Source organism: Scatophagus argus, chromosome 7 (assembly GCF_020382885.2).
Source record: "Scatophagus argus isolate fScaArg1 chromosome 7, fScaArg1.pri, whole genome shotgun sequence".
In the NCBI taxonomy this organism is placed as follows: Eukaryota; Metazoa; Chordata; class Actinopteri; family Scatophagidae; genus Scatophagus; species Scatophagus argus.
The window spans coordinates 14,089,875-14,106,570 of NC_058499.1; the positions used below are offsets into that span (position 1 = coordinate 14,089,875).

At 40.8% G+C, this 16,696-nt stretch overlaps 1 protein-coding gene across 11 annotated transcripts in view; it reads right to left on the reverse strand.

Annotated features, from left to right (window-relative positions):
• shank3a (SH3 and multiple ankyrin repeat domains 3a) overlaps nt 1–16,696 on the reverse strand; it is a 156,544-nt gene that overhangs the window by 24,716 nt on the left and 115,132 nt on the right. For all 11 annotated transcript variants that reach the window (XR_006843901.1, XM_046395045.1, XM_046395041.1 and 8 more), the window contains one exon: nt 13,643–13,756. Coding sequence is in view for 10 of the 11 variants with exons in the window: in XM_046395045.1 (XP_046251001.1) it covers nt 13,643–13,756 (114 nt within the window). In the remaining variant the exon portion in view is untranslated. The remainder of the gene's footprint in view (nt 1–13,642; nt 13,757–16,696) is intronic.

Below are 16,696 nucleotides of genomic sequence, written 5' to 3' on the forward strand. Positions count from 1 at the left end.
TTCTCAGAAGAACAAAAATATAAAAAAATAAATCATAAAGAAGAGAAATACAAAACATAAAAAAATTAAAATAATAAAACAAAGAAACAGCAAAGTACTAGCATGATGGCATACTATTTCATATAGAAGGAAAAATTAACGTTGAATATGAAGGACGATTGCCTGTGAGTGTACATTAGGAGGCAGGCTCAGAATGTGGTTTAACAGGAGAGATCTGGAGAGAAGGGCATTTTCATTAGATTGTTGATGCTGCATCTGGTGAAAACCAGATGGAAGTAAGGACGTCCTTAGGAAAGCACATGAGATGTAAAAAGGAAAAATGCGGTCAAAGTAAGTTTTACTTTGAGCTTCTCCCTGATGGACACACTGCAGCTGCGATGGACAGAAGTAGCATTTTGTGAGTTGCTCCTGTGTCTATTGCAGACTGGTATAACACAGCAGCACTCACTTCTACACTTGTGCTCATTAAAGCTTTTAGATTTTTGTTACAAACACCTGCCGATTAGTTGATCTTTCCTGGGTAAAATTTTGTTGCAAAGAAGGCGATACATTTCAGAATTCTGATGCCCGCAAATGCAGTTTATACAAAACAGGCTGTTCACACCTGCACAATATCATATGATGTGAGGAGCAACTTATGCATCAGATAAACATATCCTGCCTCATTACAGTTACTGCAGGACTATATTATATGGACTTACGGGAAGACCAGTTCTTGTTACTGACAGCAACTGATTTTACTCCTCATACCTCTTGAAAGCATCACTTGCAGAATCTTTTCTGGTGGTCACACAGAGCTCATGAGGCTCAATGGGAAAAACCTCACTCTGAGAGATCTTTGAAATAGTGCTGGACATACCTCATTCTAGTACCTCATGTATTTGGTAAAAAGGTAGATCTGAATCATGCTGAAATTACTGATGATGTCAATACCTTAATCCTGAGCATCGATACAACTTCAGCCATAACTGCCCTATGTATCTTAATGCCTCCCCTACAGCTGCAGCACTACCAACAGAAACTTCCAAGGAAAACAATATCAGTGTACTGACATTAGAGTTTGCCTGACAAGCGATTTGGGCAACGTACAGTGCTAAAACACCCTGTGATAATTATGCAGGGCAACCAGTTTTGCTGAAGTAATTTTAGTAAGACTTATTAAAGCATTTTAAAGAGTTATTTTTGAATTTGCTAAAAAAAAAAAAGGACTACATATTTTCTTTCTCGGCATAATATGAGATCTAGAAACCTAGGTTTTTAGTTTCTTTTGCACAGACACTTCTTTTTATGTAAAACGGTAAAATTCTAGCTTGACTTTAAAAGAGTTAACTTCCACTCAATGTCTGTGCCTGATCTACAGATTTAATGTGGTAGTGATCGAAAGGTTCTGTCTCTATGTGCCGCAAGCATTAACTCATCCACATACGATGACAAGACAAAAGCATATTTAGCACATCCAGCTAACTGTCACGCTGGAACACCGCCGCTCTTTCAGCTGCCTGCTACATCACAGAGAGTTCCTGCTGTAAACGCTCCTGTCTCAGCCCAAAGTGCTTCTCCATTCTGGACAGACTGTAACACCTTCACTGTCCTTGTCTGAAGGACACAAGAGCCACATCACATACACACAGATGGAAGGAAACACAAACCAACACAGACACACACATCGTCTCTGAACCCTGCTGAATGAGAATTAACCTACACTGTTTTACTGCTGATAAGAGCTGCAGACAAACATGTACACAGACGCACACACACACATACACACTTATCAAGGCTGCCTCATTGACTTTTTAATTCTTTCCTTTCACACCCCCGCTCATTGCTCCTTTCCTTTTCTCCTGCTCGAACTCTTTCTCCTCATTCATGCTGTGCATGTTAACCTCCTAAACCATGCGGATAGAAGACTAAGCATTGCTCCCTACACCTTGAATGCTAAAACACTCTTTAAATGAATCAGAATAATGCTGGACTGTCTTATACATCATCTTCTGCTGGTAGCAAAAGAAAAAAATAATCATTCTCTTTCTTTCTCTTTTGTGCTGTCACACAATGTGCCTGTCGTTCCACAGATTTGGCGGAGAGCTGCTGTACTGTGCAGGTGGATACAAGGAAAACAGCAATGTCTTCATTTTCTTTTCCCTCTTTATCTTCTAGTCCTGATTTTATTCGTCTACCGAATTATTCTTGAATAAAGACTGTAAAAGAAAAATGATTTCTTTCTTTTTCATTCCTGGATAAAATAAGTCATGCTTACAATCAGACCGTGTGATACAGAGGACACTGAAGGAAAAACGAAAGGAAGTACAAAAGAAAAAAAATAAAGCAGTTGCTGTATCATTTTAATCTTTGTACAGCCAATTTGAATACACCATATACATATTTTGGATAATATTCAGCAACTGTAAAGTGGAGGGCATGGGAACGAAAGCATCATTTTAACAGCCTTGCTGTTTGCTGTCTTTAAAACTTGCCAGAGCTGTATTACATTACAGCTATTGGTTACTATACGTGTTCAACTGGTGAAACACAGGGTAGCTTTTATTGTGAAAGCAGCCACAGGAAACAGTGTACTAGGGTTAGTGCCGACTGTGATCCTTCATAAATACTGTGTCCATTTCTACAAAAACAAGAGACCAGTATTTCTTCTTTTTCCAAAATAGGATCAGGGAGTAATGGAAGGAGAGGGAGCAGCCACAGCGAGATGTCAGAAGAAGAGTGACAAGCGACACCTCCTACGCCTTAAGGCCACCAACTTTACTGTGACCTGCAGTTTTGTGGAAAACTGTTTATGCCATGTGAATTTGCTTGGTTAAGCTGTTAACATTTACACCAGTTGAACTTCTGTTGTATATTTGACAAAATAGTGGTTGTTACTGTCAGAATTATTAAAGAATGTGCATCGTTACCACTTAAACCAGGACTGAAATTACAAGGACTTAAAAAAAAAAAAGGATTACAATTTTAGGGAAAAAATCACAGATATGGGTAATGTTGGTGAAAGAATCGTGTCATAATATAAATGAAGAACTGCAGTTTTTGCTACAGCAGTTTTGTTTTTTTTGTTTTTTTAAACTACCGTACTTCTGGAGTTGCTGTTGTATTGAGCAAGAGCACTGCAGCAGGCAGCTGAAAAGTGCTGTAATGTAATTCTTTGGGGGAGAAAGAAGATTACAACTTATTTCTTTACCTTTCCTTTTCTTACCGTCTTCGTTTTCTGGACTGTTTGTTGCTCAAGGATAAATCTTGTACTTGTTTTTGCAAGAGCTGAGTTGTTGCATGAAGACACTGCTGGAAACATAAGTCAGAGATGGAGAGAGGGAGTGCCAGGAAGAGCTACCAGGAAGCACAAAAAGCTCACCTCAGTGATTTCCAAAGTCGTGGCTGAATATGTAACTGATTTCAACAATACGGATGAGGCCTTTTAAATTCGTTGGCTGCCAATATTTACTTGAGCAAGAGTATATAAAGAGCTCCTTCAAACTGAAAAGCAGATGAGGAGAGAGAATGAGTAAAGAGGGGGCAGCAGGCAGAGGAGGGTGAACCGGCTGCTTCAGGACTGCAAAGCTCTTGAGACTGGAAGTGTTCCTGTAGATGCTGTAACCCTATATTTATCACAGATGAATAATGTATATGTTGTGGGAGTAGGAGTGGGACCTCTTGCTGCCCAGTATAGGTGGACTTGATGTCTCCAATGATGGTACCTCGGACTCACTACACAAAGCTTTGTCGCCACATCAGAGGAATATTTTCCCCCTCAGAACAAGAGGGCTGAGCTACAGAAACAAGCCAATTTAAAACCAAGAAAAAGGTAAAGAATGCCACTTACAATTACAAGCTTAGTCTGTCAGTGGCATAAACAAGCCAATTAAGTGGATGTTCTTTGACAGTGTGCAGTTGCAATACATTGCAAATACAAATACATTACAGTGTGTTTTGTGGCTGCCAGATGCAGCTTTCCTGCTCAGTACTGGACCAGTTTCGGATATTGGTTACCCTTTTAAGAGGCTTTGTTGTGGCAGCATCACACTACTTCCACCATTGCTAAAAAAGGACTAGTTAATTATTCACATTATCCCAAGAGTCGTAAACATAAGCTTTCTCATGTGTTTGAACAAACGATCAATGCTGTCATTTTTCTGGTACGGAGAGTTTCATCCTGCCATGCAGCTAAGTTATGTTTTCTCTTGCACACACCAAGACATGCTGAGTAACAATGGAGAGGGTCAACAGAAAGGGAGATACAATGAGGGAGGGCAGAGATTGTTTCTGGATATAAACTAAAAAAGCCTATTAAATCAAACTACAGACAAAGAAATTAACATAGCAAGACTGTTTTTTAATAAAACAGCATAGGAGATGAGGTCCAATAATGTCAGCACTAAATTAAAAGAGTTCATCAAAGCCACCAAGAGTGAAAAGTATACAATGTTTTGCTCTGTAGGTTAAAACGCCAGATCTGCCCTCTCCCATTTCATTAAGACCAATAGAAGGTTGTCTGAGTACTGATTATACTGAGTAATGATATTTGATAATCTTGACATATCTACATTAAAAAAGGGACTTGCTAGTCAGAACACTTGATTATAAACATCAAAATGTTCATGAATAAAACAAAAAAAGCTTTCTATTTGCGGAGCAGGGTGGAGCTGAGATGACGAGGAGGCAAATGATAGCTAGAACAAAGGAAAAAAGACCTTAGATTACCATCAAGTGGATGCTTACAGGACCTTTATGAGTTTTATGTTCTAAAATACTTATTTGACAAGTATTCAAATTCTATCTTCAATTATAATGCCATTTTGGCACTGGATCAAGCTCTCAATCAGTCTCAGTTTCCAAAAATGAAAACATTTGTATGAGACACACCAGTTTTCTGTCTTTACTACATGTCCACTCATGCTGAGTCATATTTTAAGTTTTTCACAAAGAGGGGTGTCATTTTTAATTCTAGTAATACATAAAATATGACTACAAGTGAACTATTTGTTTGCCCTCTACAGTAGTCAGTGTGCTGACATCAGAACAGGACAGACAGCTGTGGAAATGAAGCGACTTACCCCAGTAAAGGTCATGACACATGGACTTTGGTTGCTCTGCCTTCACAACTGTAACCACCCCATCTATCCTGCTACACAGCACAGGCAGATCTGACACCATGACTGGACAACAATCCATTTTTTCAACAATATCTTCCAAGGCGTTGTCAAGGAGGCTGGTGCTCCACCCTGCCACTGGTCCATCTCTCAGCTTGAATCACTGAGAACAGTCGGTTCCGGCCTCCCTTTCATCCACGTCTAGAGACGTTTCAAAAGAACTCCTGAAACTTCCCTTTTGTGCAGATGGCTATCCAAATGTTCTCAACCCCATTTTCCTGTTAAAGGACCCCCAAGTTTTTTTTCATTTGGAGAGGAAAATAAGACTTCCTGGACAAGCACCACTGAGAACTGTGTGTCAATGTCTCTGGCCTTAATGTCCCCTTAATGTTCTGTTTCAGCCTCCAGCAAACAACTCCAGCATATATTTCACATCTCCGCTTCTCTGCTGTCTTTCTTTCTCCTCCTCCTCCATCTCAGAATTGGTTGGTTTGTTGTAGTGACTTCAGAGAGCTTGTTGTTACCGTCTAAGTGTCGGAGGAAGAGACCAACGGCTATAAATACCTCTGCTCTGTCAAAGTAGAAGCCTTGAATAATTCAGTCAAATTCAGACAACAAGAAGCAACTACTGTACAAGCTCTTCAAACACTGATAGCTCATCACGACATGCCTTTGAGTCAAGGTCAAGACAAGCAGAGATGCACTCAGACAAACACAGACACAAACATACATATTCTAGGAACGAGAAGGGAAGCAGGAGAGTAGGAGCATTAAGCACAAGAACAAATAAGTGAGGGTACTGAATCATCAGTTTCACTGATCAAATGAATCAGTAGCTTTATGCACTGAAACCTCCATCACAAGTGACTGAAATCAGCGTTGTGAGCTCAGCAGTATACAGTATGTTACTTGCTATTTAAAAGCTTACAATAACATTGAAATCGAGGATTGCACGGTTTAGTAGTTCATACCATCCATCCTCCCTCTCCCTTCAGCTCCTACAATCTCTCAACTGTCCACTAATGCCTACTAAATAAAAGCAAAAATAGAGACAGACAAAACAACAGGAACGATTATGGTGCTGATTGCTGGCTCTTGAACTGTTAAACTTTAAACATAGTTTTGGCAGAAGAAATAGAAGCTCTAGAGGCAACTCACTCCACCCATTGAGGATCTTTTCATCAGCACTGACGTGAGAATTGTTTTTCACTAGCGTTCATTAGATATACATGACAGTATGTTCAACTTGCAGTTATGAACACCTACTGTATCATGCTGTATGCAAAGCTTCTTTCTCTTTCCTGCCAATGCTTTTTTAGGCCCAGTTTGAACCAGCAACAGCCTGCAAAAATAACACAACGTGATGGCATTTGCTTACTGAGGTGAGTACTGATGTGCCTTAGAAAAGGATGATCATTTAACTTAAAAAATAGTCACAGTCATCAACTACAAATCTTTGCAAAATGATCCAAATCAAAAAGATAAATTCCCAAATTTCCAGCTTCCAACTCCACATGAAACAGGGGCACTGATGCTGAGAGTGAGATGGAGAGAAGGAGGGTGTAGAAGAGTTAAGCAGGGGTATCCTGGTGAAAGGCAGACATGTGACTAGTCGTGCCCAGTCAGAGGGATGCTTTACAGCTCTGCAAGGTAAGCTGCTCTGCGTGTTTGCGTGTTTTGCTAGACATGACACAACACGGTGGTTGTCAATTTGTGGTAGTGAAAGAGTTTTTGTACCTAAATGATCCAGCAAGAACAACTACTGCAGGTGAATATGATGTGTAAGAGAACTAGTGTGAAATAGCCACGACTTTCAAGAGAGAGAAAGCAGTAACCTGTCCATGTGTGTATGTGCTTGTTTATTTGTGTGTTTGTGTGTCCAAGTGACCTGCTGTCATCCAATGTGGCCCCTGTCAAATGTGATATTTCTCTGCTCCACTGTGAGACCTGCTTCAGCTTTGATTCATTGCTCAAATAGCTTTGCCATCTATTATGATTTGATATGGATCTGTCCTCCAGAGGAGGAGAGATGGCTCAACACACTCGACTGACTTCTGATGAAAAGTACAGATAGTGGCCATCACTCTACTGTGAAAAAACAAACATATCACCCACCCACCCACACACACAGTCTGAGATGTGTTGCTGTAGGTCACTGCATGTGGATTTTTTTTATTTACAGGGGTAAACGCCAGGACTCCTCTTGAAGTGACAGTCTGTTTCACTGACTCAGCTAAACTTTAATAGCAAAGACATGCCTTCCGACCTGTGGTTTATACTCTCTCTCTCTCCCTCGCTCTCTCTCTCCCTAATAAGATGGATTAGTTGGCTATGCTAATCTATCTGCTGACTCCACACAGCATATAGACAATAACTGAAGTGTGTGTGTGTCCATCAGCGTGTGTGTAAAAAAGCGTGTCCATTTGTGCACACTCACAGCTCTGTGGTGTCAGCATTTTGCATACTCACTCTGCATTTTACAAGTTGTTGCTAGAGAGTTAACCACTGAGCTTATTATCTACGTGATGTAATCTGAGCCTGTACAGACAGATGTTTCACACCATGAGTTAAGTTACCATGACTTAACCCAGAGTAGTTTGTCATTGAAAGATAAATGCTTTTCTGTTAGTTTCTGTTAGCTCTGTTAGTTAAGAAGAAGGGGAAGAAGAAGAAGACAAGTGATCAGCAGCAGATATCCATGAGCTCCAATTATCTATTTTCACATATGATGCTAAATGATGTAAAACAAAAGAACAAATGGTTTCTTATGTAAAATGGCTAATGGCTAATTACTAACCACAACCACCACCACCCACCATTTCAAAATTCATCCAAGATATTTAATTAAAGCTAAGGAAAAAAAGGATCGCTTGCAATACACATCACAGTCATTATTTGACAATTATTTTTTTCTCTTTCCAGCATCCACATATGGTTCCCTCTCCGCTGAGCACTTTAAGAGCATCCGCTGGTCTGTCTTTTATCTCTCTTGTTGTCCTGTAGCTCCAAGAGCACTCATCTCCTTGACTGACATGATTTAATAATTATAAGTTAATCTCTTTCTCTATACATCATCAAGCTTTTGTATTCATTTTTCAGTCATATGGAATGTTGTCATTTGTTTTCCATGGGATTTTTGCTTTAGGCTGGTGTAAAGCTGCTCTGAATGTAGCAATTACAACACTGTCAATGGTATTTGCAATGCAAATGTCAAGAATATTGCTGACTGATACTGATATTTTAGTAACAGATAGCAGAAGAAGAAGAATTAGCTTTATTGGCAGCATATATATATATATATATATATATATATATATATATATATATATATATATATACATATTTTTTTTTTTTTACATACACTGACATTTTCCTCTGCACCTAACACACACACACAGGAGCAGCGGTCTGCCATATCAGGCACCCTGGGAGTAGTTAGGGAGTTACGCACATTACTCAAGGGCACATCATGGGGGTGTGTGGGTGGGTGGGGGTGTGTTTGTGTGTGTATTGAACTGGTATCCCTCTGGTCACAAACCACCGTACAACCTCTAGGCTGCAGATACCCTTGAATCATGTTCACAAACTCTCTATTAAAATACAGCCTGCAATATCCATCTATTAAGGTGACAATATGAAGGATACCACAACTCAAATCCATCAATGTAGCAGCAATACGCACTGGCCAAGCATCTTGGATATGAGTGGGGAATAACCAAGCTAGAAAAAGCCCCCACTCAACCACTATGTCAATATTTCCACGGTTCTGACCACATGACTTCCCTCACCAATCTATTGCGCCACCTCTATCCCCTCGCACCTCTCTCTTCCACCCAACTCGCTCTGCCTATGTCAGTCTCAGCTGCCGCAGCAACGCTGATGTTTAAGCATTCTAGAGGAGTGCAGACACACTCCAAAACTTCTTAATGGGCAGGCTAAAAATAGCTCAGGCTGGATCTGACTGGGCTGATTCATGCGGCTGTGAGTCATTCAACTGTGCCGCGGTGAGAGGAGAGCAAGGGAATAGAGTGAATGAGCACAAAAAGAGAAATAAAAGTTTGCACGCTTGTTAAGGTATTAAACCAGGGAGAAAATCTTGCATTGCTTATCTCATCAGAGAGAAAAATGTGCATTATTAGGCTGTAAGAGTATGTGCGTGGAGGTCCTTAAGGAGACCAGAGACTACAGGGCAACCTAAAAAAGGAAAATTAAGGTCCACATAATGGCAATTTGGGATGGAAAAAATGTACTGCTGTTTCATCTACCATTTAGCACAATTTGTCTAACTGTTTGGCTGTAGCATGGCAATATCTTACTGAGGAAGGCAGGATGGGGGCTGTAAGATCCCAACAGATTGTAGTCAACAGATTAACAGTACTATTGCTGAAGATGAGAGCCCCCACGCCACACCCCTGGCAATTTGGTAGCATCATTAGAAAGGGAAGAGCAGCTCATACTCACATCATTATCCCCACCATTACCACGGGTAAACATTAACTATTAACCCTCACATTAAGGCCAGCAGCATGTGTGCTGTGTGTCTCTTGAGGGGGAGTGGGGTGTGTGAAGAATGGGTGAAGATATTAAGATTTTTTAAAAGTGATAATGAACTTTCTGTGGTCTGTGAACCCTGTAAATCACAGTTCTTTTTACTTATTTTTTTTTTTTTTTACCTTGAACAGTACAGTGATTTATACTGACACGTGGATACCACACACCTCCCAAACAAAAACATATATCAGCCATTTGCACACAGCCAGCAGCGTTTCACTGCTGCATCACTCATTGTACTAATGATGAATTCAATCAATAGTCTTTGCTTTTCGCCCTCATTTTCTCCAACAGTCGTTCATGCATTCCTTTTTCCTATTTTTTTCCCTCTTACTGTCCCCTCCAGCACCGGTTGAATATGAACTCTTGGCAGCAGTTCATCCTGGTCATGCTGAGAGAAAGAGAGGAAGAGAGGAGCATCGTGATGACTGATCACAGCCAAGAGAGACAGTGATGATTTAAGCTGTGCCTCTTTCACATGGTCACCTGCTTCCTTTCTCTTTCTCTCTCTCTCTCCCTGCCTTTAACCCAGTGCTTCTCAAATAGTGGGGCGCGCCCCCCTGGGGGGGCGCGGGGCGATGCCAGGGGGGGCGCGTGTGACCCTGGGGAACATGCTTTTTTTGCCGTACTAGAATAAAGTGTAATTGCACATCCACTACAGTAGTTGGCAGTGGCGCTCTCATTGTCAGAGTGTGCGCAGGGAGTATTAGCTCTATGGTGTAGCGGCTTTTTTGCACCGAGCAGGCGATATGAAGTGCAGTAAGCAACATGAAGAAATTTTTAACAGGGATGAGAAGAAAGGCGGAGAGAGACGAAGATAATGAGACAAAAGTAACTCACCCGAAAGCTAAGACGAGGAAATATGACGAAGCATATGTAGCGCTTGGCTTCACTGTGACTACAGTGGGAGACGAAAGACCGGTGTGTTTACTGTCTAAAAATGTTGGCAGTGGACAGCATGAAGCCAAATAAATTAAGGCCCCACTTGAAGACATTACATCCCAATCATGCTGATAAGCCGCTGGAGATTTTTCAGCCAAAACGTGCCGAATATTGCCAACAATCATCCCGCTTTGTGAATGCTACTTCAGTAAACCAGCGAGCACTGTTAGCATCCTATTATTACATATTATTAAATATTATTACATATTATTATTACTATTATTTTTAGTCACGGTGGGGGGGGGCGCGAACTGTTTTCTACTTGCTGGGGGGGGGGCGCAACAGAAAATAATTGAGAAGCACTGCTTTAACCATTCCCTCCCTCTCACTCTCCCAAACTAAAACTGCCTTTTTTTACCCATCATCCCATTTTTTTTTTTTGTCTTTCCTTTGTCCCCATCATTGCTTTTTCAAACCTGGCAGAGAGGCGAGCAGAGAGATGGCGGCAGGGATAGATAAAGAGGGATAGCACTTTCAGAGTCATGACTCTTGTGTGATGTACAGTGGCAGAGAAAAGAGAGGAAGAGTGTGTGAGAGAGAGCAGTAGTATTTGGGTTACTTAATTGTAGACAGGGCTGTCTTTCCTGCTTCACTAAGCTGAGACATATTGCCCTTACTGTCAGTGACGCCTCAGTGGTTGCCTTCAGATAAACAACTCTGTGTGTGCTTTAGTGTGTCCCAGCGTGTGTGTTGCTGTGTCAACCTGTGTTATTCTGCTGTAGTATCACTGCTGATGAATCTGGGGTTCTGATGAAGGTGAGATTAGCTTTGAAATGCTTCAGTAGATTCCAAAATCAGCATGTTAGTCAATATATTAAATATATCATCGTGTGTACTTCAGTTGAATTTGGATCATTAAACATAGTTATAATGAAATCTACTTGATCTACAAGTAATAGAATTTGACAATTTTAAAAAAGTATGTTTTAAGCAGTGCTTCAATAATCACTTTTACAGATCCAACTTTTGAGCTTACAATGTGGATATGAAGAAAATTAATTCCTGTGAAAACTGGGAACATATGCAGGTTTTTTTAAGACTTCTGCTGGCTTCCATTTTTCTGGCCATTGTTCCCAACCAGTCGATCTCTTTCCCAGCTGGCTGAGAGCATGCACGTGAGATGCTTCCTGTGGCTGACATTCTTGCTGTCTCCATTCACACACAAGAAACATGAAAATACCAGTAATTTAGTAACACAGCTCTTTCGAAAAATTATTGGAATGTCTTTTATACCTGTTGCTTCTGTGATGACTGTGTATGGGAAAGAGACTTTTGGGGACACTCTGGAGCATATGATGCTGCAAGGAGGGATTTAAATCATATCTTTATGATTTTTTCAGACTGTTAACAGGGGGTGTGCTTTAGCAAAAACAATGATGGTACAGATGCACATTATCAGATTTTTGCCACTATTTTCCACTTCATTTTGGCTGATCACCAATACCAATATATCGTCGCTGCCCTGTGAAAAAAAAAAAAAACGTATCTCCAAAATTTGTTTTTTCCAGGAGCATTTTTTTTCCTATGCGCTCCAATGATGTGCGGTTATTTACGATCCTCCAGTCTCATTTTCATGTCCCACCAAACTTAATTACTTAACTTAATTCTACATGTCCACTTAACACATTACACTAACAAAAGCTTTTGGTTCGCATTTTATATTGAAATCATGATAAATCATGAGCAAATAGTAATAGTAATGTGCACACATCAGTTTGACTGATGGTCGTATAAATACCCAACACATCAGTTGCAAGGGAGGAATGTGGACATGCCGTTCAATGTAAAATGTCAAAAACGTAAAAAGTGGAGATACGTTGTTTTCGACAGCGACACCTAATTGCACAGGACTGCAGAGGACACCTCCCTCACCTATGTTGGTGTATCAGGAGGTGGAGGATGATAAGGAAATGAACAAAATAGACCAACCTTAACTTATACTTGTATTATAACAAGAGCCAAAGAAAAGCAATTAACACAGGGACTCACCGGGCATTTATATGTGTTTGGCTGTGAGCTATCAGCCTATCAGCTATCATCAACAATACATGTATGTAGACAATTAATAACTAACACTAAGGATCCCACTTTAACATTAAACAAAGAAACAACACAGTGTCAGAGAAGAAGGACAGCAGAGGCAGATGACACTCAGTCCTTGAGAAAAGGTTTCTGAGGGTTCTGAGTTTTTCAGGATTTATGACTGAGAGGGGCCCAATATCAGGCCCATCTCTCTGCCTCCCTCTACTTGTTTTTCTTCTCTCTACCTCTCTGAAAGACACACTCTGCCATCTCCACTTTGCTGTCCTTTAGAGTATGCTCTACCATCCGTCTCCCTCGCTATCTGGCCCTTTTTCGCACCTTTCCCTATCTTTTTCTCACAATGCATTTAAATGGGGTATTTAGAGATTCCGGCCTTTTTCATCTCTTCACACCTACTTTAAGGTAACCTCAATCCCTCAACAGCCGTTTGAAAAGGAAGAATGCCCCAATTGCTCCAGAAATAGGTCTCAGGAGATGCATGATAAACACGAAAGGAACAGGGAGATATTTATGACAAACGTGTCCTTTTTCAGTTCACAATGACCAGATGTTTGTCCTGATGCTGATGCCCATGAGTCCACAGCAAATAAAACATGCCATCTGCTAATCAAATGAGTCTAAACAGGGATGCAGTCCCAGTAATCTGACTGCCAGTTGAGCTCTTTTACAGTGGTGTGAATGGCAGATTTATCATGATCAGCATTTATTGTTAAGTGTGTAGTAAGGATGATAATCCAGACAAAGTAGTTCTGACGCAATTTACTGACCTGAGCCTGCATGTGAGCTTTCCACACCTTTATTAAGAGAAACATTTTTTATTTTTAAAATATTCGTAAAGAGTATGTGAATAATGAAAACCTGACATGGGAGGATATTTATTGCCAATTCTGTGTTGCTTTTCCTTAAAAACAGCAGACAGATACAGCAAGATAGGGAAGGCCAGAATGTTAAAGTGTGGGTGTACAGCGTGTCGATGTATATGTCTGTCTGTGTGCATGTGGACGTCTTACCTAGTCGTGGGTCATACTGCCTCATCTGAACTTCTTCCACATAGTCTGCTGGGAACCAGCCTGTCCTCCCTTTGACCGTGCCTTCCCAGAAACCTCCTTCCCCTATACTCAGCACTGACGGAGAAAGAGAAAGAGAAAGAATAGGAGGGATCAGTCAATACACAGAGGGAAAGGAAATGATGAACACGAGAGAGGGAGATTTTTGTTTTACAAATATACACACGAAAAGAAAACATCGACACACAACAGGATAAACTCTAATGAGAAAATATTGGTCTATACCTAATGTACTGTACAGAGGTGCTTGGGAAAAATAGGATTTATTCTATTTCGTGCAATTAAAGATATTTAAATCAAAAAAATACAGAGAAGGACAGACTGGGGCATTTCAAAGTACAGGGAAATAGTGGAGGAAAAAAACAGGGCGAGATCAAGAGAGAAAGTAAAAAGGAGGAAGGAGAGATTGTAAAAGAGAGCAAAAGGGCGGGAAGGACAAAGAGAGATTCCCTCCAAGTTCCGCTGTGGTAATTAGAGATGAATGTATAGTTGATATTGATCTTCCCTGCAGGACTGAGCCGGCATGCTCATTTCTACAACACTCATTCATTATCCTCGCAAGCTAACATACACATACACACACACACACACACACACACACACACACACACACACACACACACACACACACACACTCCTCAGAGATCACCAGCTGGAACTGAAGCTTTGCCTGAGCGAGCCCTTCTTCTAAACTGGTTGCTGGGATACAGCAGTATGATGTTGCAGCCAGCAGACAGCCTGCTAAATGATGTAGTGCACTTCCTCCCAACCATATTCTACTCTGGCATGGGGACATGTCATGGTGAGGTAACTCAAGGCACTATGAGAAGCAGCCAACTGGACTCCATCTTAAGAGACATAAGAGTAAAGGATCAAATATTGGACAAGAGCAGGATTCCTTGCTGCATTTTGTAACAAATACATCATTGTCTCAGGGGCTCACTTACTTCTTATTTCCATTTTATTTCCCTTAGTCCACCCACATCCTGTTCAGAGATGCAAACAGGGCAGAGAATGGGAGCATGTTTCAGCACACAGAGTGATCAGCATCACATCACATCACATCAAGCCATATTGTCCTGGATGACACTTAACACCTTTCCTGGGGTATTATATAATCATTACCTAAATGTGAGGGCTGAATGGGGACATTTGCTCATGTTCATGAATAGAAATTACTCTCACTGGATACCCCAAGTTAACAGGCTAGCTCTACAAGTCATATCCTACTGCTGCTCAAACAAGGCTGTTAATGTGAAAAATACAGGTCAAGTAAATAAGTACATGCTCATTATTTTTTTAAAATCTTGATATTCACTTGTGGCCTGGAGATGTAAATCCATTTAAACCCACCACTGCTCACCTCTGCCAGATTAAACATTCACTAGCTAGGAGGGAAGCGGCATGCAAGAGAGGGAGACTGGCTGTTTATCGACTTCCTGCTGTAATAAACATGACACTCAGCGCACAGAGGATACATAGAGTGATCCCCATCTCTGATCTCAGCTTAACACAACTTTACCCTTCTTGTCTCCTGAGAACCTCCATCTCTTTTTTTATTTCCAAATTTAAACACTTTATTCTTCTTTCTCTCTCTCTCCACTGTACCCACATTTCTATCCCAGCCTCCTTCGCTGTGTTTCTGAATGATCTGTTGGTCATCATTTCCATCCCCCTCTTTGTCTCTGTCACTGTGCTCATCTATACTATAAAGGTGCCCCTGCAGCAGACAGGTTCTGGCTGTGCTCTCCGTTCCCTATTGACCGAAATGAAAGAAAAGGTGAGACCTCTGATTGATCTTCTAGGGAGTCCTCACTCATTTCCCTCACTCTCGTATCCCCTCTGTACTAATCCATTTCTTATCCTTCAACACCTGGAATTACAGACAGCTGTAAAATGCAAGGAAAATATAGTATTACACATCCATATTTTACACATTTCAAATGTCTTCATACAACATACAACACACATGTGTGATGTACATACAAACATCCTCCTCTCACCCTCTTAACTTCAAACACACCGCAGGTGCTCTAAATGCTGAAATCAAGTCAATTAACTGCTTGTCAGCGAAGTCAAAAAAAAGGTCAGCGAAATATGCACACACACACAAACAACTGCAAAATACATAAGATGCATAATAATCCTCGCTGTGCCCTCGGCACTTGATAACAGAGAATCTGCATAAACACACAGAGAAAAATAAACATTTCAAACATAAAATCTCACTGCCACTCTTTATAAATCCTTAATAAAAACATCTAGGGTGATTATTTTGGTGTTCACATTAAGTCTGTTTTACACATAAAAAAAATAGTTCACATTTATTATTTTATTTCAAATGTAGCACAGACAGAAGCAACAACCACATGCATGTTTAATACACGCCCACAAAGCAAAAAGGTATGCACGTATGGCATGCACATGCTCTCATATGTACTTAGAAAGGTTCCTGTTGTGTGAGTAGCGTCTACTTTCCACTACCCCTCTGTTTTGATGCTTGCCAACACTGTGTTGGCATGACAACTGTCCCTGTGAATCAGATGTGGGCTCACAGAAGCCAAGTGGCAGGAAGGAAATCAAACAGTGCATATCTGCGCAGGAGGAATTACAATGCATGTGCCATGTTGATGTTTACGTCCAAGCAGACTGCAATGGCACCACTGCCATGTGGCAGGGCTACAGTTGTAGACTGGAGCAGGAAGACACCAGCCTATAGCCACGTTTTTGACATAAGACATGTATTAAAGGCCCTATCAGTCTTCACATTTAATGATTTTAACACAGTGGGCTGGACACTTTTACTTTCCAAGAGTTAAGGATTCTTTAGACAGAAAGATCAAATCCCAAAGCCGACTGCAAGTTTGCAAAGACGTTGCAAAGCAGTCACTTCTGAGCTTGTTAGATAAAACCGCATCTGAGGCTGTGGTTTCTAATTGGTAGCAGTTTGCAAACACTGGTGACTTCAGTTTATTTACTCATCTACTGTGAACAGTA